This window comes from Colius striatus, chromosome 2, assembly GCF_028858725.1.
Source record: "Colius striatus isolate bColStr4 chromosome 2, bColStr4.1.hap1, whole genome shotgun sequence".
Taxonomy (NCBI): Eukaryota; Metazoa; Chordata; class Aves; order Coliiformes; family Coliidae; genus Colius; species Colius striatus.
The window spans coordinates 57598540-57622971 of record NC_084760.1 but is presented as its reverse complement, the minus strand read 5'-3'; the positions used below and the strand labels follow the sequence as shown (position 1 = coordinate 57622971).

The window sequence follows — 24432 nt, the reverse complement described above, 5'->3', positions numbered from 1 at the left end:
CCAGTCACTGAGTTTCAGCATCCCTTGGCCCACACTCTGCTCTTCAGAGCTGCTGCTGCTCCTTCTTGCTGCTGAAGGGCAGGACCTGGCACTTCCCTGTTGCATGGTGGTGTAGAATAGGAGACCCTCGCCTGGATCCTTGGCAGGTGATATATGCAGAGCCAGGATCACTGACCTTTAGGTCATTTTGTGATCTTTCACCTTAAGTTCTTGCTTAGGTTAGTATTTACTGCACTACTATAAAGAATTGAACAAAACATGACATGGCCTGTCCACCTGCTTCTCTTTTGGCTCGATTCCTAAGGGGACACAGCATTCAAGAGAGAACAAACAAGTCCCTGCTCTTCCCCTCTCCCCAGCACTTACTTGCACACTTATTAATGTCCGGATACCGTGTCCCATAGTATCCGCTTGGACACGAGGAAAGACATACTCCAATCTGTTTCATGCCAATCCTTTCCAGAACAAAAAAGAGCCTGGGCTTACATGACAGGCATCCGTTGTAGTCAGAACATGTAGCACACCCTCCTTGGCAACCCTGGCTCACGTTAGAATGCACTGAGAAGACAAGCATTAAAAACAAACAAAAAAGGTAAGACAACAAGATATTAGACAAGACCGCGAAATAATGGTTCCTCTGTACTTGGAAAGGTGGACCACCCAGCTCTTAGACAGCTCTTAAAGACTGCGCCATCTTTTCTTGCATCTCTTATGACCTGATCTTTCCTTTCAGTGATTATTTAATCTACATAAAAAATGAGAAGCTCAGCTGATGTGTTCACATCTTGCAGAAATAGCTAACAGCAAATTACATTTCAAATAGATTTCATGGAACAACAGCATCATAAAAACCAGTTATTTTTCTTTTAGTTATTTTCAATGGCTTTTCTGCCTTCTATGCACTTGGCTCAGCAGATAAATATATGTTCTCTTATCTTTGTTTTTTCTAGCTGGATGATTAAAAATCAACCTAATGTATAATTTCCTTCATTGACTAAATGCCTTTCGATTGAGTTCTGCTGTGCAGAAGTATGCCCTTGTAAGATCTGATGCTAATTTGCCTTAATAAAAAGACACAGGAGAGCCATCCTTCTCACCCTCCTTCTTTCCCTGGAATGTTCTCTCTGGCATGTTTTTAATCTCTAACAATTACAACCTGATGTTCAGACTTAACTGTGGCATTTACCCTGCTCCAGTCCCAGCATGGAGCATAGGTAGGATTATATTTGTCTTTCAATTGAATTGTTCTAATTCTTCAGACAAGGAAAGGAAAACTTACTACACTCACTGCTTAAGACTATTCAGTTCTTAGGGGTAGCAGAAAAGAGGATGCTGTTGCAGGCTATCTTTTCAGTAGCAGACATTAATCAATGTATTACTTCTGGGTGGTAGAGAATAATGTTTTGCATCCTGTATATTTCACAAGTTGTTACCTACTTTTAATTCCTTCTTGATTGCATTCTTCAATAGGAGCTGAAAAATAACTAAGCCTCAAATAGATCTAGACCCCATGTCCCTTCTTTTTTGGCCTTCCATGAAAATCCCAGGCATTTTTCTAAATGCAAGCTTTCTCTCAACCGGAGACATCTGTTTCTATTTCATATGTAGGAGAAATCCAGTCCTCATTTACGTTTGTACAATTTGCTTCCTGATCTGCCTTCTCCTCAGGCCAGGGACGGTTTTATGAACATGCACATGTCATACTTTGCCTATTTTAGTGTTTTTATTTTATTTTCATCTGCAGACACTGCTAAATAGCTTATATACACAATGAATTTGCTTTTGTCAGCTCCCTTCTGAAGAAGCCCATATGAATCCATGGCTTGAAAGCCACCACCTTTTGCTAGCTCAGGGGAGTTTGCCTGGTGACAGGGAAGTTAAGGAACACCTCTGCACTTCATTCACTAATAGTTTTGGCAGAAAAGACATAGCCCCTGAATGGCAAACACACTCCTGTATGCTCTGAGGTTTTGAAGACCAATCCCACAATCTGAGAAACCAAAAAGGGAGTTCAAGTTTACTTTTTCATTAATAGAATGAGGAGTTTTTCTCAGTAGGGCTGATCATGTAAAAGAGCAAACTTCGCTTCTGCCACAAACAATTACAATGAGAATATAAGAACCCCATTCTCTGTGCCCCACCCAAGCAGTCACATTGTGAAACAACCTGAAGAAAAGTGCTTTTACCACCAAGAAACACCACAACTATGAGACTAAATGGCATTCTGTGTAATGAGAAGCTTCAATCTCAATTCAGTTATCAGACTTGCTTTCATCGGACTCTCAAAATATCGAGTGCTCAGTTAAGTTTAACATCTTTTTTTCTGAGAATATTCCAGAGATACAGAGTATATTGATTCTGAAATTAAGAGAACAAAAAATTGGCTTTCTTTCTACAGTTAAATGAAAATGTCCTTATCTCTTTCCTGTCTTGTGGTTGTTGTAAGAAGCTACTTTCAAAGGCAGACCCAGTAACGTGATCTAAGAAGCCGACATTATTTAGAAACTCTCTGTGACTTTCCTTCGTTAAGTCTGACAGAGGGAAGAAAAAACAGCTGAAGTACAAAATATTTGTCATCAAAGATACTATATAAAATAGAGACATTCACTTTAGACAGAAACATATTATGTGTGAGCACCTGTGACACATCATTACGAACAGATTCTCTTGACATTATGTGCAACTGCTCTGAGGTCAAGCTGTATGTGTGAGCCCATGAGACAGGCAGTACTTCATTACAGAAAGATGATAATTCTCTATTGCTAAGATTCATTACATGGCCAATTTCCATCTCACCTTTAAATCCAGAAGAGTTAAGTATAAAATAAAAAGTACTCCTAGCTATTTTCACAATTTCTACCTCCTTTCTTGCATACCAGAAATATTTCATACAAATAACATGAAAAAAAAAGAGGAAGTCTGTAGTTCTAAGTGGAGTTAGTAGTATAGAGCAAGGAATAAGTTAAAAGGTGTATGTCAAGCTCCATTGAAAGGTTGATTTCGTGCTATGTTATAGCTCAACGTATGAAGCAAAACAAGCCCCTGTTCTTAGAAATGCATAGAGCAAAATGCTCATTGGAAATTCAAAATTGATAAATTAAGATGGAGAAATTATTTTCTCTTAAAAGCCATTAAAGGCATCCTTTTCTGATTATCTCCTATTGTGCCTGGCATTTCTTTGAGTCCCGTATCTGTGTAATAAAACTATCCCTCATTGTGCTTGCTCTAAATGATAGATAGACCTTTATTCTGGCAAGCAAAGCAGAGACAGTTAAATGAGTTTTGTCATTGAATCTGAGAGAAAACAAATGGTAGAGGAAAAATATTTGTGTTTAGAAAATGAGATACTGTGTTTAAAATAAGGCATCTCCGAGCTCCAGCTGAAGATCTTATTCTTGTTACCTCTCAGCCTCTTTCGTCTCTGTTTCAGATCTAGGTTCTTGCCTCATGCCTGCAATATCACTCCCCTCCTGTGGAGGCCAAGTGGGGTCAAAGGGAGTCCAGAAGGAAATGGGGCAAACTCAGGCTCTGAAACATCTTTCTGCCACTCAAAGGGAACTTTATCACTGTTTGGTACAGAACTGACCCTTACTATTCCTCTCTCATTGCAGCAAGGTTTTAGTGGCTGCAGATCTCAAGCACTTCAGCAGCTGTACACTATAACCACAAGGAGTGGTAAAACCACAAGTTTTACCATGTTTTCTCTGTATCAAACACCGTGAGCTCAGAATTTTAAGTGGTGTGCTGCAACAAGCTAGGAACATAAACCCGACCTGGTGAAATCTGGCCACAGTACACCTGATGTAAGCATTGCTTCAGATTTCTATACTTAGCTCAGTAGCAAAAATGGGTAAGTAATGTGTATCCACTTTAAGATATGCTTTGAGGTCTACAGGTGAAAAAGCACTAAGAGAGCACTCATGTTAGCCACAAATTTTAGATGTGGTAAGTGGGGCAGAGAGAGGTCCAATCTCTTGGCAGAGGGGCAGGTGCTGTGGCCTCATAGTTTAGGCACTAGCTGCAGAACCAGGAAGTTTGGGCTTTAGCATTACAAATGGATCCAAGAAATGCTCTTGCTGGTAACCACTGGTCTTTGGTGTAACCTGCTCTATTAAAAAGACAAATAAAATGAAATATAAAAAAATCTTCACAACCTTCAGAAGTTATTTCAATGAGGACAAAGTACTCTTTGCATGGCCTGTTAGGAGCAGTGTCTGCCACCGGCGATGACTTACCAGTCACCAAGCAGTCTACTGTCTTGTATTCAAACACTTTTTGAGTACAGTGAAATCCTAGACTCTCAGGGATGGAAAAAATCAGCATAGCAACAGGCAAAGCAAGCGGTAGGAGCACAAAGACTCACAGAAAAGTTCTTCCCCGTCTCTTACACAAGCATCAGTCAGGCCTGCTGACTCATCCATCCTTCCATTTTTCTTTTTAGAAAACCAAAATACTGAAGATCAGAGAAGACTCAGAGTTAATCTTGAACTGTTCTCTCCCTCTGTCTGGCTGTAAGCAGTTTTTTTGCTTATAGACCTTGTTTTGTACAAGATGTTTGTCCAGGTATTCATTTTAAGCCTCACTAGCAAATTAAATCACCCAAGATTTTCCTTTCTCAGAATATTTTCCAAAGCCTTTCTCTGGAAACAATGACTTGTGGTCCCTCTATCTGTCATGATCTTGTGTGGCCAGGTCTTGATAGAAGGGGGCTACAGGAGTGGCTTCTGTGAAAAGCTGCCAGAAATTTCTCCTGTATCTGACAAGGGCCAGTGCCAGTTGGCTCTAAGATTGCCAAGGCCAAGCCAATTAGCAGTGGAGGTAACACCTCTGTGAATAACACATTATTTGAGAAGTGGAAGGAGTTACTGCTCAGGTGCTAAACTGAAACAGAAGAGAGTGAGGATGTGACAACAACATCTCTGCAGCCACCATGGACAATGAAGAAGGAGGGGAAGGAGGTGCTCCAGGTGCTAGAGCAGAGGTTTCCCTGCAGCCCTGCCCCTGCAGCTATGGAGGCCATGGGGAAGCAGAGATCCATCTACAGGCTGGGGAGTACCCCATGCCAGAGCAGGTGGTGCAAGTTCCTGTCAGGAACTGAGAACCTGTAGACAGAGAGGAGCCCACATCAACCAGGTTTGCTGCCAGGACTTTTGGCCCCATGAGGGACCCACTCTGGAGCAGTTGGTCCTGAAGGACAATTTCTTCTGTGGACAAGACCCACACTGGGGCAGTCTTTGAAGACCTGCATGTTGTGGGAAGGACCTATGCTGGCAAAGTTCATGAAGATCTGCAGCCCATGGGAGGGACCCCACACTGTAGCAGGGGAAGTGTGAGGAGTCCTTCCACTGAGAGGAAATCGTGGTGGAGACCATCAATGATGAACTGACCATAATGCCCATTCCCCATACCCCTGTGCTGCTGAGGGGGAGAAGATAAAAAGCCAGGAAGAAGGAAGTGGTGAAGGAAGGTGTTTTAATGAGTCAGTTTTTATTTATCTTTTCCCTGCTCTGTCTTGATTATTAATAAACCAGTTCTCCACAAATTGAGAGCATTTAGCCTGTGATGGTATTTGCTGAGTGATCTGCTGTCCTTGATTCATGAGCTTTTTGTTATATTTTCTCTCTCATTCCCAGCCGAGGAGAGGGAATGATAGAATGGCTTTGGTGGGCATCTGGCACATACCAGGGCTAAACAACCTGTTAAAAAGTAGAAAGCTGGGAACAAGGAGATGAATTTGAATCTGAACTTTCAGTGATGAGATGATAGGAGATTTTGACTATGCAGCAAAAAAAATTATAAAACCTTTGCAATGACTTTTTTTTTTTAATCAGTTTTACTTTATCAATAGATTAAAATGTATGGGATTTAAAAATGAAAACAGGAAAACGCAGAAGTAATCAAGAAGGGCATATGTTCTGACAGCCCGGGGAAAAACTCAGAGTAGAATATTCTTTGCCCATTTGCTGCAGCTGAGGTGCACTGTCTTACCATCAATCTTCAATGACAATATGTCCATTTAGAAGCTTGCTTTTCAAATGGATATGCTAGACAAATGAAGTCTGTTGGAGAGCTGGTGCTACTCCTGGTTTCTTGGGCTTGGATCTAACTCCCTGATTGGGCTTCCCCTCTCCATGAGATCCAGGCCATGCCGTGACTTTACCCACCATGCAGTATCCACAAGGGCACTAGCCCTTGTGGTTTTGGGGATTTGGGCTGGGATATCCCATGAGTCTTCATGTCACTTGATCACTTTGTGCATTCATAGGTGTTCTTTTCTCTCTCTCTACAAAAAAAAGTCAAAGCAGTTGCCTGTGATAATGGCCTGAAAACAATACTTCATGTAAAGCAGAGTACTCTTAATCACAAGGACTGTTCTTTAGGCAAATGCAAACAGTATTTGGCAGTGAGCTTTTCTAGTGAGAAAGTCATTAAGGAATTCAGCCTGCATATCACAGCATATTTCCTCAGACTCTTTCTTGGACAACACTTCTGTGTGTGGAAATGTGTTAGAAGTGGAATGAACAATAGTGGGGCAAAACCACCGAACTAACATGTAGGCAACATGCAGTGTGAGGCAACGCGAAAGCCCATGACTGGTGGGAGAGTGGTGAGAGAGTTTAATGGGTTTAAACACATGGGTTTAATAAATTTGTATGATCACCATTAAATAGTTTACTAGCCTGGACCAAGATGAAACCTGACCTCAACGTTGCATTCTAAGCTCAGGTTGATACGTTGGCCACACGGAGACATGACTTTGATGGGACAACAACTGGACTCTGCATGAAAGATAGACCCATATACAACTGCTACATTAGGTTGGTCATAAGTTTCCTCGGATATAACCAAACCAATGGTGATAGCTGAAGTATGTGGACTTCCTGTCCAGCCTCCCCTGGATCTTGAGAAGTCTGAGAAGGCCTTGAAAGGAGATGCAGACACAAAAGGAACAAAGAGGAAAAAAAATCAGTCTAAAAGTCAACTGTTACAGTCTTAATGTCTTCTGTTTCTCTTTGTGATTTCTGATTAACAAATACTTTAAGATTTCTTTCTAAGGGATGGTAACTCCTTGATAGATTTGCCTGACTACAGTTTTACTTAAGAGCATTTCTGCCTTCCATGGTACAAAACATATAACAAAAGATCCTCAAGTGTCATCCTGTTTTTTGAAGGAAAAAAGATCTCATAAGGACTAAAAAAAAAATTCCTGAAACATCTGACTGGTTTGATGGAGATATTTTCCTCCTCAAGAGGTACTTCCATGGAAGATTATGGAGCAGAACATCTTGAGTGCCATCACAATGGCACATAAAAGACCACCAGGCCCAGTAAACATGGGTTTGTGAAAGGCAGATCCTGATTGACTAACCTGATCTCCTATGACAAGGTGACTTGTCATAGAAGTGGATGAGGGGAAGGATATAAATGTTGTCTACTTGGATTTTAGTAAGGCCTTCAACACAGTCTCCCACAGCATCCTCCTGGAGAAACTGGCTGCCCATGCCTTGGATGGATCTACTCTGCAATGGGTGAAAAACTGGCCGAATGACTGGGCCCAGAGAGTCATAGTGAATGGAGTTAAATCCAGTTGGCAGGCAGTTACCAGTGGTGTTCCCCAGGGCTCGGTGCTGGAGCCTGTTCTGTTTAACATCTTTATCAATGATCTAGATGAGAGGAAGGATTGCACCCTAAGTAAATTCACAGATGACACCAAGCTGGGTGGGAGCAGAGACTTACTTGAGGACAGGAAGTCTCTTCAGAGGGACCTGGACAGGCTGGATCAAGGGGCTGAGGCCAACTGGCTAAGGTTCAACAAAGCCAAATGCCGGGTCCTGCCCTTGGGCCACAACAATGCCATGCAACGCTACAGACTTGGGGCAGAGTGGCTGGAAAGATGACTGCTGGGAAAAGACCTGGGAGTGTTGATTCACAGCTGCCTCAATATCTGTGCTCAGGTGGCCAAGAAGGCCAATGGCATCCAGACATGTATCAGAAATAGTGTGACCAGCAGGACCAGAGAAGTGATTATCCCCTTGTACTCAGTGCTGGTGAGACAGTACCTCGAATATGGTGTTCAGTTTTTGGCCCCTCCCTACATGGACACTGAGGTGCTGGACCAAGTCCAGAGACAAGCAATGAAGCTGGTGAAGGGTCTGGAGCATAAGTCTGATGAGGAGAGGCAGATACAACTGGAGAAGAGAAGACTGAGAGGAGACTTTACTGTTCTTTACAACTACCTGAAAGGCAGTTGTAGTGAGGTGAGTGTTGGTCTCCCAAGTAGCAGAGAAAGTGACCTCAAGTTGCATCAGGAGAGCTTTAGATTGGATATTAAAAATTTCTTCACTGAGAAGCATTGGAACAGGCTGCCCAGGGAAGTGGTGAAGTCACCATCACTGGAGATAGCTAAAAGACGTGTGAATGCGGCACTTAGGGACACAGTTTAGTGTTAGACTTGGCAGTGCTGGGTTAACATTTGGATTCAATGATTTCAGAGGTCTTTTCCAACCTAAATGATTCTATGATTCCTATCTAAGTGAAAAGAAACCAACATACTTTGTTCACCAAGTGTCAACAGTCCTGAAGAGCAACAGAAATATGAGGACAGAACTGTCTCATAGACTCAGGGAGCATCCAGAACTGTTTTATAATTGTATCTACTAGCAAGGAAGCCCTCAGTCTAAATGGCCAAGATCTCACTGGGGAATGGCTCATCATAATTAAATACATGTCTGGCAAAGTGATCCTGAAAATTGAGTATACTGGCTGCCAGAACACATTTCCCCTGAATTTGGTTAGAAAGAGTATCAATAGACTGAAAAAAATCTCACCAGGGGTGCAGAGTTTTATGTAGTCTGCTAGCATCTTCAGCATAACAGAAACCAGCCACAGTAACCACAAATGGCTCCTTCTCATTCCAGAGAGTTTTGTAAATAAACTGAAAGATTCTTTTCATGGGGACAGAATGGAAATTGACTTTTTTTCCTCCACATACTACAGAGCACCACCAAAATTTGGGGATCTAGGGATTTTAACTACATAGGAACCAAAGATGTTGCCTGAGGCAAGTTGCCTTAAACACCCTGGGAGCAATGGTAGACAGGACCAGGTCATGCAATACCTTCTCACATCAAGCTCTAAATCCTATAAGCAACTATAGAACTTACTTTTAGAATCTTTTAGAATCTAGAATTTTACAAGGACAAGTGCAGAGTCCTGCATCTGGGATGGAACAACCCCATGCACCATTACAGGCTGGGGATTGACCTGCTGAAGAGCAGCTCTGCAGAGAGAGACCTGGTTGATAATAAACTGAACATGAGCCAGCAATGTGCCCTCGTGGCCAAGAAGACCAATGGCATCCTGGGATGCATCAAAAAGAGTGTGTCCAGCAGATCAAGGGAGGTTCTTCTCCCCCTCTACTCTGCCCTGATGAGGCCTCATCTGGAGTTCTGTGTCCAGTTCTGGGATCCCCAGCTCAAGAGGGACAGAGAACTTCTGGAGAGAGTCCAGCACAGGGCCACCAAGATGATCAGGGGACTGGGGCATCTTCCTTATGAGGAAAGGCTGTGGGAACCGGGGCTGTTTAGTCTGGAGGAGACTGGGAGGTGATCTCATTAATACTTACAGGTATTAAAAAGGTGTATATCAAGAGGATGAGGCAACACTTTTTTTTCTGTAGTGTCCAGTGACAGGACTAGGGGTAATGGACAAAAGCTGGAACACAAAAAGTTCTACTTAAACATAAGGAAAAACTCCTTACCGTAAGAGTGATGGCTCCCTGGCACAGGCTGCCCAAGGAGGTTGTAAAGTCTTCTCTGGAGGCTTTCAAAACCCACCTGGATTCATTCCTGTGTGACCTGATCTAGGTGGACCTACTTTGTCAAGGGGGTTGGACTAGAGCATCTTTAGAGGTCCTTTCCAACTCCTACCATTCCATGATTTTATGAATCACGTCTAGTTGTTTCCAGATACCCAGCCTTCAAAACTGTACATTATGAACTTCTCTAAAAATTGAAAACTGAATCACATTATCTCCTCCTTATTGTCTAAATAAGAAGACCTGTTATAGAAGGGAAAAGATGAGATCTATAAAGTGTAGTAGCTCAATAGGTGTGTAACCAATGTGTCATAACACTTGTCAGTCTCATCTACTTACAAGTTAAGTATCTGTGCTGAAATGAATAAAGAAGACATGAGTTTTAGAAAGATATTGGATGTCCATATATTTAGACAGTTCTTTAAACCTGCAAGATGCTGTCATGGAGATCCCCAGCTGATTTTACACTGTTCATATGCACACAAAGCTCTAAAAAAAAGTTATCAATGTCACTGTAACTCCCATGACTCCCCAGACAGTTCCATACAAGAGACATGTCCTTCCATCAAGTAAAAAAGCACAGCTATATATTGCATATGATCATTCTTTGAAATACGCAGTCTTTCTTGATTTTCTGCTTGATGCTAGCATTCCACTAACCTGTCGTTTATGTGTTTTTAACAAAGCTCATTCATGTTCAGGTTGTCCTGGTGGCAGCTAAGCCTGTCCCACTCCCCAGTTTGCTTCTCCTGTTTTGTTCCTTTGGAATACTGGAGACTTTTATTGTTGTGTATTACACAGATGCTCATTTATTTCCAAGCTGTATAAGGATCACTCAGCTCATACTGTCAACATTACACAACTACAGTAGCATTTGCAAGTTTCTCATTTCCCACAGGGTCTTTTGAGACCAGTTTTTCTCTCAAAGTTTTGTTTCAGAAACCACAGAAAGAACAGCAGGATGTAACAGATTTTACTTTCCATGCTGGGGAGTAGGGAGAAGGGTTTAGACAGTAAAAGCCTGTAATCCCATGTTGAATCTATGATTTTCTACTACCATGTTTACAGAGTTAAAAAATTTATAAACCAGACAGCAAGCCAGCCCACTACCTTGGCCTTGCTCAAATGTGCCTTTGGTCAATTACTTAATATCCTCTCATTTTTGTGTATTTTCCTAAGTGGAACTGATCAAAAGTTTCTACTGAATGAAATAATTTCTTTTTTTTTTTCTGTGTAACGATTAAATTCATACCATACTGAAACTAACTAAAAGCCTCCAAGTATGTTGTTTGCAGTGGAACTGTTCTGGACTAATGCCTGCGAACACTGAAGCGTAACTTGTCCTTTAAATTCAAGCCTTACCTCAAGATTTGAACCCAGAATATAGATACTAAAGAATATCACTGTGCCGAATGGTCTCTAAAGATGATTTTCTACAGTTTGTAACAAGGGGAAACTCTGATCTCAGATTTTCACAAAGAACAAAGAGTAAATTCTGCAGGCTGACCTAACCATCACTCTGTGCATTTCAAATATCGTGCAAAATATTGTGCAAAATGCTGTGCAAAATTCCAAGTTTAAATTAATGATTAAAATACTAGTTCTAGTGACTGCTTCTCTACTGCAGTGCAGTGGAGTGATGAGTGTGCTATCAACACAAAGCAAATGATGACCCAACTAATTTCACCTTTCCCTCATGCCACTGGGACCCATGCCAGTCATAAAAAAGAAGTCAAAGGGTTTTGAGTATAGAGCACAAATGGTATGACGTGAAATCAAATTCAACTCTGATGGAAAACAGGCAAGAGACTTGATTACCAGTCAGCTCAAGCTTACTGCTGGAAGTCCTGGCCCACCAATGTCAATGGCACAACTCCTGCGAAAAAGCAGGGGTGAGAATTTCACTACTTTGTTAACTGACATTCAGTAGTCTGTGGGTTAGATTACAGTTATCTGATTTGTAGGGGTCAGTGTGATTGGGTGGCCTGTTTTGGCTGGGATTAAGTAATAGCATGGTTGAGATTGAAGTAGACATCTGATTTCTGAGAAACTGGTTGAATTCAACAGCTCCGCGTGCCTGGCTCTTCTTGTGAAGTAACTATGAATGGCATGTAGTTAAGGCTTGTTTCATCACCCCTTCTGTGTGCTGCCCTCCCTTTGAAGTCTGAGCCTTTCCCTCCCAACCAGCTCCACTGCCTCACACACTGACCCACATGAAAGAAATTTAGCGCTCACACCAAACATCATTCACTTCCCCAAAATAGTAATACATCTAACATCACTGCAGTGATACACAGCAGGCAGTTTACAGTCGAGGTAAAGCCATGCTAGGAAACATTTGAGCTGAGTTATTGGGGTGCTGATGATGAAAACAAGGCTGTGATCCATTTAATGTTTAAGCAGAAATACAGTTCATTTTTTATATGATGGTGTACCATCACCTGTCTGAGGATCTCCACAGCAAACAGCTCAGCTGATTGCAAGAGAAAATGAATTTAAACTGCTTGTTGGGGTTTGGTCTTTTTCTTTTAATGTAACATGTGTAAAAGTATGTTCTTTATCCCAAAACCAATTAACAGTATAATACTGACACAAAAAATTTTCCAGATAGTTAAATTAATTGAAAGCTTATGTACAGGCTGTATTTGAAAATAGAAGCTGCAGACTGCTCTGGATTGTCAGTAACTGTTACAACCAGTAGTTCCACAGACGAGGTGAGCCCAGTGTAGCCATGCAGGTGAACAACAGGCAGTGCCATCGTGACCTCAGTGGACAGTAAACCAATCAATGATAGCTTTCCCTCTAAAACTAGTTTGTTTTAAATACTAGTTTGGGTGCAGTAATCCTATTTTGTTTGTAGAGTAGCATGAAGAGGCTGAAATGCCCTGTTCATAGAATCACAGAATGGTAGGTGTTGGAAGGGACCTCTAGACATCTAGTCCAATGCCTCTGTTAAAGCAGGTCTACCTACATCAGGTCACACAGGAACACATCCAGGCCAGTTTTGAAAGCCTCCAAAGGAGAAGAGTTGATAACCTCCCTGTACAGCTTGTCCTCTTTCTTCTACCTCTAGTGTAGAACACATCCCATGCAGCAGCTGTATCAGTGCAGGATGAAGCCAGATCCCTTGTACCCACCCTCACCAGTGCTCCTAAGAGGAGCCCCATGGGGCACCATGGCACCATCTCCCTTATAACCTAAGTCTGAAAACTGCCAGGCTACTTCAGCATCTTGAGAATGCCCTGGAGAGGTTGTGCAGCAACTGAGAAATCAGATTAATGGACTAAAGGTATTTACAAATGTTTTTCTCTGCTCCAGTGTCTGCCCGTAATGATCACACCTATAGAGGGTGATGGGGATTTTATTTCACAAGGATTTTCAAAAGTAGGATTCATGCAAAATTGCCATAAAATGAAAAAAAAAAAATTAAATATTCTGCAAAAGATTAAAATATACTCTGTTTCACTTTGGTGTTACTACTTGGATTCTGTTACAAAATTCAAAACATTTTAAAAATTCTATCAAAGCTTTTTTACAATATATATATTTTTAAAGAATGGCATGTTCTAATGAAATTTTATTCTGCTAATCATTCTCTGAGTGGCTTTAATTTGAAATAATAATACTTACAACATACAGGTGATAAGGAATAGTAAGATACAGATTTTCAATTTAAAAGAAAAATTAAATTCTGAAGTAAAAAAATAAACTGAGGCCACCTATTGACAATACTCAGTAAAGAAAAAACAAAGTTATATAATTATATATAAACCCAAGAATTAAATACCTAGGAAATGTAGAGTTAGTGTTATGGGTGTTAAAGAACATTAAAGTCAAATGTTTTGAAGCCACTGCAAATGTTTTTCTACAACAGCAAGAAAAAAAAAAAGCTTTATGTGTCTTTAAAACCACTTTTACTCAAACTGAAGACAAAAAGCATTTGGAAAGATTAATGGTTAATCTATGTATTTTAACTTTTAGGGATGACTGGCTCTTTGTCTGATATTTTGTTTAATATTGTTGGTACACATCCAAAGTGATATGGAACAGTTTTTGTGCAAAGTGGTATCTGACGCTTTTTATGCATAACTGACCAAGTTGTCTTAAAAATACATATTGTAATTGATGTATTTCACTGATTACAATGGTGAGAGTCACATAATTTAGGCTGAATCACAGTGGTATCCTGAGGGCACATATTTAACCTTATGCTGCATGTGCAAATACAAATTTGTGAGATACATCTCCCTACTCAACCTACTGCACAACAAAATGATCCATTTGCTGTTTTGTGACCTGAGCGAGCTGCTTTTTCAGGTGTTGGATGCCTCAGCCAGCTTGCAAAGTAACCTTGGTACTTTGCAACAGGGTCCCATTGAAGAATGTTTTTCTAATAACTATGGTAATGAGGAAAAGAAGACTGCTCAGTTCTGTTTTGTCACTCTGTAAAATAATTAAGTTAAGCTGATGCAGAATAAATGATAGAAATAGGATCCATTACTGTGAACAGAACTGTCTAATGTAAGTTATACCAACAATTAGTTAGGCTTCAGTGAAAACCAAACATCCCCTAGATATTAGAAAAACATGAAATCACAGCAGTTATTTTTAAAGCATCCAATATGATGAATATTTGGCAGCTCGTCTGGTGGCTAGTGGCTTGCGGCACCACGTTGGGCTGCCATGCGACAGGACTGGGATATGAGATGACCGCAACACCACTCCAAATGCCAGGCTGCTGCAGCAAAAATTGTGACAAAAAACTACATGAGCAGATGACAAAACGGCGTAAGTGAAAGGAAAGGTTGAACTGTGCCCTAGAATGAAAACATCCTTCTTAATGGACTCCTTGACCTCAAGGAGTTGCATGAAGCAAGTCTAGCAATTTGCTCGCACAGTTCTAGAGGTAGCAGTTCCCCACAAGTGCACGCCCCTGGTGACAGCAAGCAAAATTGTACTTGTAAGGGAACCTGCCCTGAGGTAGAGTGGTGGACTCAGTTATTAACCTGTAATCTGTAGACCACCAGAGGTCTGCATAATATTAGAAATGAGGAAAAAGGATTGCGATTATGTCAGTCCTCCACCCTCAAAACAAACATATACATAGTCCAATACAGATAAAAAAGAAATAAGCAGAGTGTAAGAAAATAAGAACCATAGGTGGACTTTCAACATCCAGCTATTTTGTCTCTATTTGAAACCCTTCTAACAGCACCACCGAGTTACATGCTTTTGGGGAAAGCTGGGGATTCTTGAATTTGAAGGTTGGTGAAGTTGCCTGCTCATGGTTGCCTTCTAGCATTGGAGAGTTAAAAGTATTAACATCCACATTTCCAAACCCAGGGCCTCCAGTGAGACAACTGATCTCCTGCTTCATTCCTTCGTATATAAACTGATTTTCAGAGCTACAGTGGAAGATGCAGATGGTCAGAGGCCTGAAAAAACAGCTATTTATTTAGGAGTCCAATCAAAGGATTGCTGCTTCACTTCTATAGTCAAACTTAAAAGTTTTGGCCTTGTCATCTTTGGGCTTCAATTTCTTCAATTGCAAAGGAGAAACATCTATCTCTTAGGAGTGTTGAGGTGTTTAATTCATGGATGTTTACAATATGTCCTCAGCTTTGGCCGAAATTCCTGGCTTCTTTGCACATGCAAGCCTTCATGTGTGATTCTGTCCTGGCACAACATTAAACCTTGCTTTATATAAGATTCTCTCATATACATCAGATTGTTATGAACACAACTACCGAGTCATGGGTGCAAGTGTGGTAACAATTTATTGTAGTCGTTTGCACAACCTTTCCATGCACAAATTTCAAAGGCGGACTGAGACAAGTTGAGAAGCCAGTTCTTTTAACTTTCTGCTCTGCGACTGAAGAGATTAGATTATTGGAAAACATGCTATTAGCACTGGCTTGTGGCCAAAGGATCTGCTATGAATTCTGCAAGGGGTGCTCTACTCACTGTAAATTAAAGAAAAAAAGCTGGGTAAGTTACTCCAGTGAGGAATGTTCCCTTTGGGAATTGTCCACAGCAAACGAAAGCTGTGGTTGGTGAGCAAAAAGCAACAAGGGGAAGAAAAATAACAAAAAAAAAGTCAGAAATTTCAGGGAAATAAAAGGCTCTTTTTCTCCTCTATACTGAGCACCAAGTTAGGAAACTGTTAATGTTTGTTGATCTCTTTTATGCTACTTTCTGCATACCCAGACTGAATTGGAATAAAAAAACCACCACCAAAACCAAACAATTACCACATAAATCCATGCTTAAATTCCTCTCCATTCAAAAACTCACATCAGCATATGGTTACCTTCACACATGTGTTACAGACCCCTTGACTTCCATTAGACTTAAATACCTGATAAAAATTAAGGACACGTTCTTGAATAAGAGCTCTTGTGCTTGGAGCAGACACAGATCTTCCTGGAGCAGGCAAAAGCCTAACTCTTAACATACTAACTTTGAAAATGATGCCTTGAACTACTCCACCATTAACTAATTCAAAGTTCGGGGTTTTTTTTAAACTTTTTTATATTTTTAGGCAATTTTGTAGTAGAGAAAATAAAATACCAGATATTTTCAACATAATTGCTATGTTTTCATTGTTTTCCAGTCCTGTTATTCTTTTCTCCTTCTTTATAAAGAGAAAAGCGTAGCTATGTAGGGAAGCGTTTTCTTCCCTACTTCTACAGAGAAAAGCATAGCTACGTGAATTCAAAAGGTTTATGAAAGGCTTTCAGTACTATTTTAATTTATCAGCTTTCTAAAATTAATTTTCATGCATTTTTAATCACTGACGTTATATCAGGGAGTACAATCCTTACAGTGCTTGGAGTTAGCAGCCTTGTTTCTTTGTGTTATTTCATAACTTTTTTAGTATAAAATTTTTCAACTTTTCTTTTAGGTGACTGTAGCAGCTCTTTAGCAACACATATTTGGAGAAGAAAGAGAATGCACAGCATGTATAATAGCTGCTGTAACCAGTATGAACTAAGAGATTTAAGGAACCTCTAGGGCTGAAAATGTGGTTCTTACCAGCAAACCCAGCATAATTGCCATCGGCCTTATTGCACTTTATATTGCAAAGAAGAGGCACAGCCATTCCAATGCCAGTTCCTAAGCAATAGTTCAATACTAAAGATTCAGAAGGATCAGCACATTGTCACACTGCTGTTTTCTTCCCCTGAAGATCTCTAAGCTTCTAAGTGTCTTGACACTATGTAACGCCTGAGAGCTGCTGGTAGCAAATGGGGCACAAGCATGAGAGAAAGTGGCACTGTTATGTCTTCGTGATCTTCTTTTCTATCAGGAACACAGTTGCTTGATCACAACATTAGAACAGCACCGTGGTAGACCCTGCTCCAATTCTTCTCTTATAACTTTATAGGCCAAGAACAGCTCCATGAAAGTTTAACAACAAAAGACACTGACATAGAACAGGGTAGAGATCAGACACAATTAAGTCTCAGCCATGACTGTTCTTAGGGATAAAAATGCATAGTAAAAACTGCATCTACCTCTGTGGTGTGTTTTCTCCAAAACCAGTCTTGCCTGAGTCATACTCTACAACAGCATCTCTTTCTCTACATGGAAAAAAAAAAGTCAGTCTGTAATTAAGTGTTCCTCCTAAAATACTATATGCTATAAAGCTACCTGTTGCTGGAAATAAAGGTATGTCCGATCAAGGTTCGAAACAGAGATCAGTGAGTCTCAGCTGCATTATCTAAGACAAATTTCAGAAAGCCTTGGTGCTTAAACTGTTTCAGCCGTCTCAGGGAGGCAGTATAGTCTGAGACGTGTATGCATCAAATAAGAGGTCAGACACCTTTCTAAAGTATGCTGGAGTTTAACCAGAAATCATTGTGCCTGAGAAAGGAACCATTGAGTGAGTGGGTCCTATAGTTTTTCCTAGGCACCTTCAGACATCCTTCATTGCCGTACCCCTGGCTAGGGACTACACATGCTGGTGAGCCAGCCATTTGTTAGCATTTTGCCTTAAGATAACATCATCATTATCATCGTTTTCTTACTCACAGTGAGTTGTATTATGCTCATCAATCTAATTTTGATGACATAAGGAAAAAAAAATAATAAAATAATTGTAGATAAAAGCAAATAAAAATGCCATATTTTTAATATAGGATGATGATCCAATATTTTCTTTGTGATTTGAGAACTACTTGCTTCATAGCAGTTTTCAGAAATAAAATAAACTTCAGTTTCCTTAAAACAAACTCCACATTGTTGCCTTATGAACAAAATTGGATTTTTACGTCTCATAAGGTTTCAATGTAGCATATCTGCTGGATGAGGTATCAGTGTAAGCAAACAGATGGTAGGAGGCTTGTTGATGTTACCATGATATATTTGTGCAGGATAGAGAACGGGAGAATCTCAAGAAAGTATCCTTTTGATTTCATGTAATTTTCTCTTGCTGTATCTTAGCCACTCATCTAATGCAGTTTAGCATTCAGATGAAATTACTGGCAAAACAAAAGAAAATTAACAATAACTTTTCTTTTTTTTTTTTAATAATCTAAACATGCATCAAAAATTCTCCAGCAATATGATCTCTTCCTCTGTTTGTTTATTCTCTATATCAGAGGAAATTAAGAAAGCACTAAAAAAATTAGTATTTTCAAGAGGAAGGAAAGATGTTTCATGTAAAAATGAACTGAAATGATGGAATAGTTCTCTTTCAAAGAGCAGAAAGAAGCTATTAACTGTCACTGTCTTTTCTGACCTATGGCATACATTTTGCTTTTTTTTTCCCTTCACCTGGCATCTAGGAGGATTGTTTATGGTGCTGTCTTACACAAAACTTGGAGACACCATTACCTCAAGCAGCATATTCCCTGAGCCAGTGTGACTGAGAGCAAAAGAAGAAAAAATACCTTTATTATTATAGCTTATTTTTTTTACATTTTTCTTTTATCTCCGTTGTGCTGTGACTCCTGCTCTGGAAGTGTAGGGCTAGAGCACCCCTCCGGCTGACCTGGGATATGCGTTCACATCTGGGCTAAGTGGCTGTAAAGTGCTTCTCAGCCAGCAGTTTCACACGCAAATTACATATGCTTATGCTGTAAAACTTTGTGAGACAGTTGTTTTCATCCTGATCATTACATTGTAAGATAAATGGGAATGGCCCACAGCATTATAAACATATTCCAAGCAATTCTCCTAAAACTAAATGTCTACTGCCTTTGAAAATTCAAGCATGGCTCTAGAGTTGGAATTAAGAGCTCTGGAGCTTCACTTCCCTTTCAATTACATTTTAGCACCTCTGAGAGTCTTTTATCTAATATTAAACATCAAGATGCTTTCACTTAGGAAACCCTGCTGGGATCCATCTCCCCTGGTTGTAGACACTGAAGATTCAGACATCTTCGATTGACCCAGCTGTCCAGGCTTCTCAAGCCTCAACACCAGTCTTGTTGGGTTTATCTCTTCTATTGAAAAAAGAAGGGAAGATCCCTGGGTCTTGGGGATATCAGACTTTGTAGTCAATGGAGGCAAATGGACATGTCTAGGGCTAAATCCATCTGAGTTATCTTAAACCTCTGCCTAAGGATAGATGGCCTGGAAATTGCCATGTAATGTTCAAAGAGTAACTCACTTGTTGGTGTTTATGCTTTCAGTAACTGCAGTCAAGGGAGAGGGTAAAATTATTTATTTGGGTCAAATGTCACTATCCTGTAGAAATCAACAGAGCTCTGCCAAGTTATCCAGTGGAAGATTTGTTTTTTGAGGTACCTAAGAGGTCTGACCATCTGCAATTCAGCAAGATTTGCAAGTCAATGATCAGTGTGTCTTAAAATGACATCACTACTGTTGGCTGGTCTTTGAAGATAACTTATCTGCCTTCTTTTCACTTTTTGAAAAATTACGAACATGCTCTTTTGCAAGCCTGCCAAGAGGATAAATATTAAAAATTAACTGATGTTTAAACAAGTTTTGAAAGGTGCATTCTTGCTACTGCTTCATGTTTTAAGGTTAATAGAGTCACTTAAGGAAGTTTTGCACAGAACAACTCCAGTTGCTCCCAGCTATCTCAGTCCACTAGCTTGTAAACATTCCTTGCTAATATTCTCCTTCCTTGAAGAGACCATCTAGTCTGCCTCTGTTGGTTTTCTAGAGCATGAGTATGTCTTCTACCTGACTTCCTGAAGCTCCCATATATGCACACATGGAGGTTCAGAAGATAAATTATCTATATCTTACCTGACATTCATCATCCTTGACACTGTCAAGAAACTCGGGACAGTTCCCTCACCCTCTCCTGCTGGCCACTCTCTAGAGGTGGAAGACTGTGAGCACCTGGAAGCCTATACACAAGTTCAGAAAGCCCAAGGTCTAAAGAAAACTTCATGGCTTTCTGTCTTTTTCTTTTGGACATGATGTGCGATGCAAGGCCAGATCCAGCCCGTTGCAGTCACTCTCTGGCAGATGATTACTGACTTCAGCCAAAAGTTAAAGAGATGGCCCTGCCTCAGCAGCACCTCAAAAAATGTAACGTAGCCACTGGAGTCAGGCACATCACTGCCTATATTTCAATTCCATCTCATGCTTGGGAACCAGTCATTCCACATTTACTTCATTTCTGCTGGGTACTAATTGATCATGCAGAGGGGAAGCTGGAGCAGATGCTACCCTGCTCTTTACTCTTGACACCAGCCCAACACCTGAACTAGTGAGACGGCTGGTAATTTTTTTTGTCACTTTCCTTCTGTTTAACTTGCTCAGGTCTGCTTCAGATGATCATAACCATTGTATTTTCCTGTTTTCTTTCTCTGCAGAACCAAACTGTACTTCCCTACTGTGACACTGAATCCGGCAACTCCAGAAGCCACCACAATTGGTGATAAGAGTACCCAACAAGTCGGCATGTTCCCGCTCAGCAGCTCACACTCAACTATCTCAGTTACCTAGCTTGCTTTTCTTTATTTCTTCAGTAAAGATCTAAACTTGTATACAGAAATCAGTGACTCTTAAGTTTGAAAAGCCAGATGTAGCTATGGAACTAAAATTAAAAGGATTAACAACACAGATAACTCCTAGAGACTTTCTAGACATTTTCTTTAAGGTAGAAAACAGGAGGCTAGAAGGGGGCTGCTAGCTTAAAGAAATAGAAATGATGCCTTACATACATTATTTCTGACTATCCAACATATCGCTCTAGGAAGGCATTGTGAGTAGCCTGGATAAGCTCCAGGCCTTTGTGCTTGTAGGATCTAACCCGTGCAAAGTGGATGCTAGAGTCAAGTCTTGTGACCCATTTTTTACCTCTTCTAGTGACCGCAAACTGACAATATATAATGTAATTTAAATTAAAAAAAAAATCAGTATCACCAACTTTTGATGGGATAGAAAATTCTGCCATGATATGCACATGTGTAGACATACCTGCTCTGTGCCTAGATGATCATGTATTTTTTCAGCAAAGAAATAGGCAAATGTAGATATATTTATACATCTTCATTCATCCCAGTTTGTTGTAAATATGGGCTTTTTTATCCTCAAAATTGAGTCCACTGGAAAACAACTTCTGTCAGCACTACTTTTTAAGTATCTCAGTGTCAGCCCCTGAATACTGTTAGTGTTTATCCCTTCTCTGCCACTAATATCACACTGCATACAGAACATTTAGGACACTGTATAGTCAGGATAATTTTAGAACACAATAAAAGTTCAAAATTCCACCAGAGCAGTGCTTGTCTCTCCCCATGTAACACTCTTGTTACGTTTTAGTACGTTTTAGGGTGGGAAGGGGCTTGGGGTTTTTGTTTTGTTTTTATATATATATATATATATATATATATATATATATATCTTTGATCAGAGAAAGGCAAATAAGTCCCAGCTGAATACTTTTGCAGTCTGATACAAATAATCTAAAATACACTGGTCAGGATAGTGTGCTCTACCCATTGCTGTCTAGAAGATTTGCAAGCATGATGCACACATTACAGAACGCCATCTCTGCACCAATTATTTATAATGATAACACACTGATGCTCAAATTACATTGTGTTCTGGCTGTTGCCTTCTATCTTGCCCTTTCTACATGCAGCCTAGAGGTAGGACTTTCATATGCGTTTGTAAAGCTGCAAACATTAGTAAGAGCTATCACTTAGGAGCAGTTACTTACACTTTGTTTAATCTCTAATGGATTCTTCTAAATATTTACAGTAGAACAGTTGTCAGACCAAATGCTGGAAATTACTGGCAACTTCCCAGCAGCCAAAAGGGAAAGAGAAGAAAAAAGAAAAGGCACCCACTCATTGCATTCTTCTGTGGGGTTTTAGTAAGTCAGGGTCTGCATTCTGTAACTTGGTGGCACTGAGCAAGGATGGCCCAGAGAATCGTGCTGCACCAACCTCTAGTTGTGCTTCAGCCATGTGTAACTGCCTCAGCCATGTATAACTGCCTCTATTCTTGCTAATCTGGAGGGAAGGAACTGTTTGCTTTGTACACCCTGAAGTAAATAAAGTGTCTGAAAGGCCAGTGGCTGCCTCAAGAGTTGGAGGAACTGCAAACTGTTTAGGGATGTCGGCACAGTGCCATTTGCTGTTGGTTGCATTGCACCCTATGCTTGGGCAGACTCTTGGCTGACAGATCTGGAGCCTGCAGTGTTCCCCTGTTGTGGCTCCCCAGCACAGGCTGACTGCAGGCATAAAAAAAAAAAAATAGAACCAAGTCCATGAGACAGAAAGAAAGCCTTTGGTGGGCTTTACCTCCACAGCCTCTGAAGTTGCCTTGGCTCTGATGTGCAAGATGTGTGTGAAGGAGGTGTGGCGGAGGAGGAAGAAGAGGATGGGCAGCAGTGAGAGCCTGTGGCTCCTGGGAGGGACTTGTGTGCCAGCAGCAGCTGGCTGGCAGATCACCCACCAGGCTATCCAGCTGTGCCCAACTAGTGAGGCCCGGGAGGGCAGCAGAAGGTGACAGCAGCTGAATCATTGCTTTACAGCTGGTAAAAGTGCCACACATGGGAGGGGGACCAAAGACAGGAGGCACTTGTGTTGTTCACTGTCTCCTGCTGTGACACAGCAGGTCTGTACTTACACAAAAAGACTTCAAGGATTGCTGTCTCTCTTTGGAAAAATTTTCCATTGATTTGAAAACAAGAGCTTTGCCTGAATAAGTACCTGTGAGTTTATCCAGATACAGAAATTTTCTGTAGTATTTGCTATTGTAAGGGCCTGTCCTAATTTTGGGACATATATGTGTGTGTGTGTGTGTGTGTGTGTGTATGAATGCATGTGTGAGAGGGAGAGAAATCTCGCTGCCTAAAACTGTTCTGCCAAGATAAACTTTGGGGCATTTTATAAATTAACTCTGCTCTATGTGTTTATTTTTCTTTTGGACATTCTAAAAGGAGACTGTTCAACTCATCTTATTAGGGGCAGCATATTTTTTTAAAAGAGAAAAATAAGTTCCTACTCTGTACTGGAAAGTATTTGCTATTTTCAGCTAAAAGTATTCTTTCCTTCTGACCTTGCATATTAGATAAGATTTATATTTCTGACCTGACATTAGGTAGTTAAGATTTATTCTTCTATATTAACTTTACTGAGCTTGCAAGCTATTCATTTACAGCATAGGGACTATATTTATGGCAGAAGCAAAGAAAGTTCACTACAAAGTAGTAAAATATGTTATTAGGAAGGTCCCGTAGACTGATGAAAATTGTGAGTACCCTTGCAGCTGGCTCCCTTCTGACTCTTTCTTCTTTCTTTGTTATTTCAATGTTAAAACTTGAATTTTAAGTCAGTTTCGATGGTGAATAACTTAAAAAGAGTCCATATGATTCTAATATATCCTCATATATGTACTACATATATGCTGTGATTGAGAGGTACAGGGCAGGGGATAACAAGTGTCTTGAATTCTCTCCGTGTTCTGCTGGCAACGACCCAGGCAAAAGTAACATTGGACCTCTCTCTACTGCCAGTATAAATCTGGAGGAACTCCACTGAGGTACAAAGCTGGTGTGTGAGTGAGAGCTGAATCAGATCTAGTGCTTTCCTATATCCAAAGGTGTGGGCCCAGACAATCCGTTAATGTCCAGTTGACTTAAAGAGGGAAACCACAGACTATGATGGAAACCTGGAAGCACTTCAAGCCTCTGTAGAGAGAAAGTTGGAAAGTTAAAGGCCTCCTATTGAAATTGGTGACAAAACCTCCCATTAACTTCAACAGAAACGGAATCAGGCCCTAGAAATGGATGGAAGCCAAAGAACTGGATGGCTCAAGAAACAGATAATAGGAGCTGATGACTTGCACCAATAAATTATCAATGCTATGGTTGTGCTTGGTTTCAAAATTGCTCAGAATTGCTTTCATTTATTTCATGTTTGTTTGGAACTGTACACTTTATAAGACCTTCAAGAACAACTGGCAATCATGATAGCTGTCTCAGCAAGAGGCCAACGGCTGGATGAGGTGTGGTGTCTCCTCTGTCCCCACATCGTCCGAGGGAGTCTGTCTTAAAGAGAAGCAAGAAGCACTGTCTCTGCTGTTAGCCAGAGGTTTTCTGTTTCAGAAACTGTCAGACTGAATCTGTAAATCCACTTAGACTGAAGATATTGGGGGAGGGGGTTACGGCTCCACAGCAA

The 24432-nt window shown here is 40.6% G+C and overlaps 1 protein-coding gene across 1 annotated transcript in view; it reads right to left on the bottom strand.

The window, feature by feature from the left end:
* RSPO3 (R-spondin 3) overlaps positions 1–24432 on the bottom strand; it is a 62885-nt gene that overhangs the window by 25459 nt on the left and 12994 nt on the right. The window contains exon 2 of the mRNA XM_061990472.1: positions 367–558. Within this exon, the coding sequence (XP_061846456.1) occupies positions 367–558 (192 nt within the window). The remainder of the gene's footprint in view (positions 1–366; positions 559–24432) is intronic.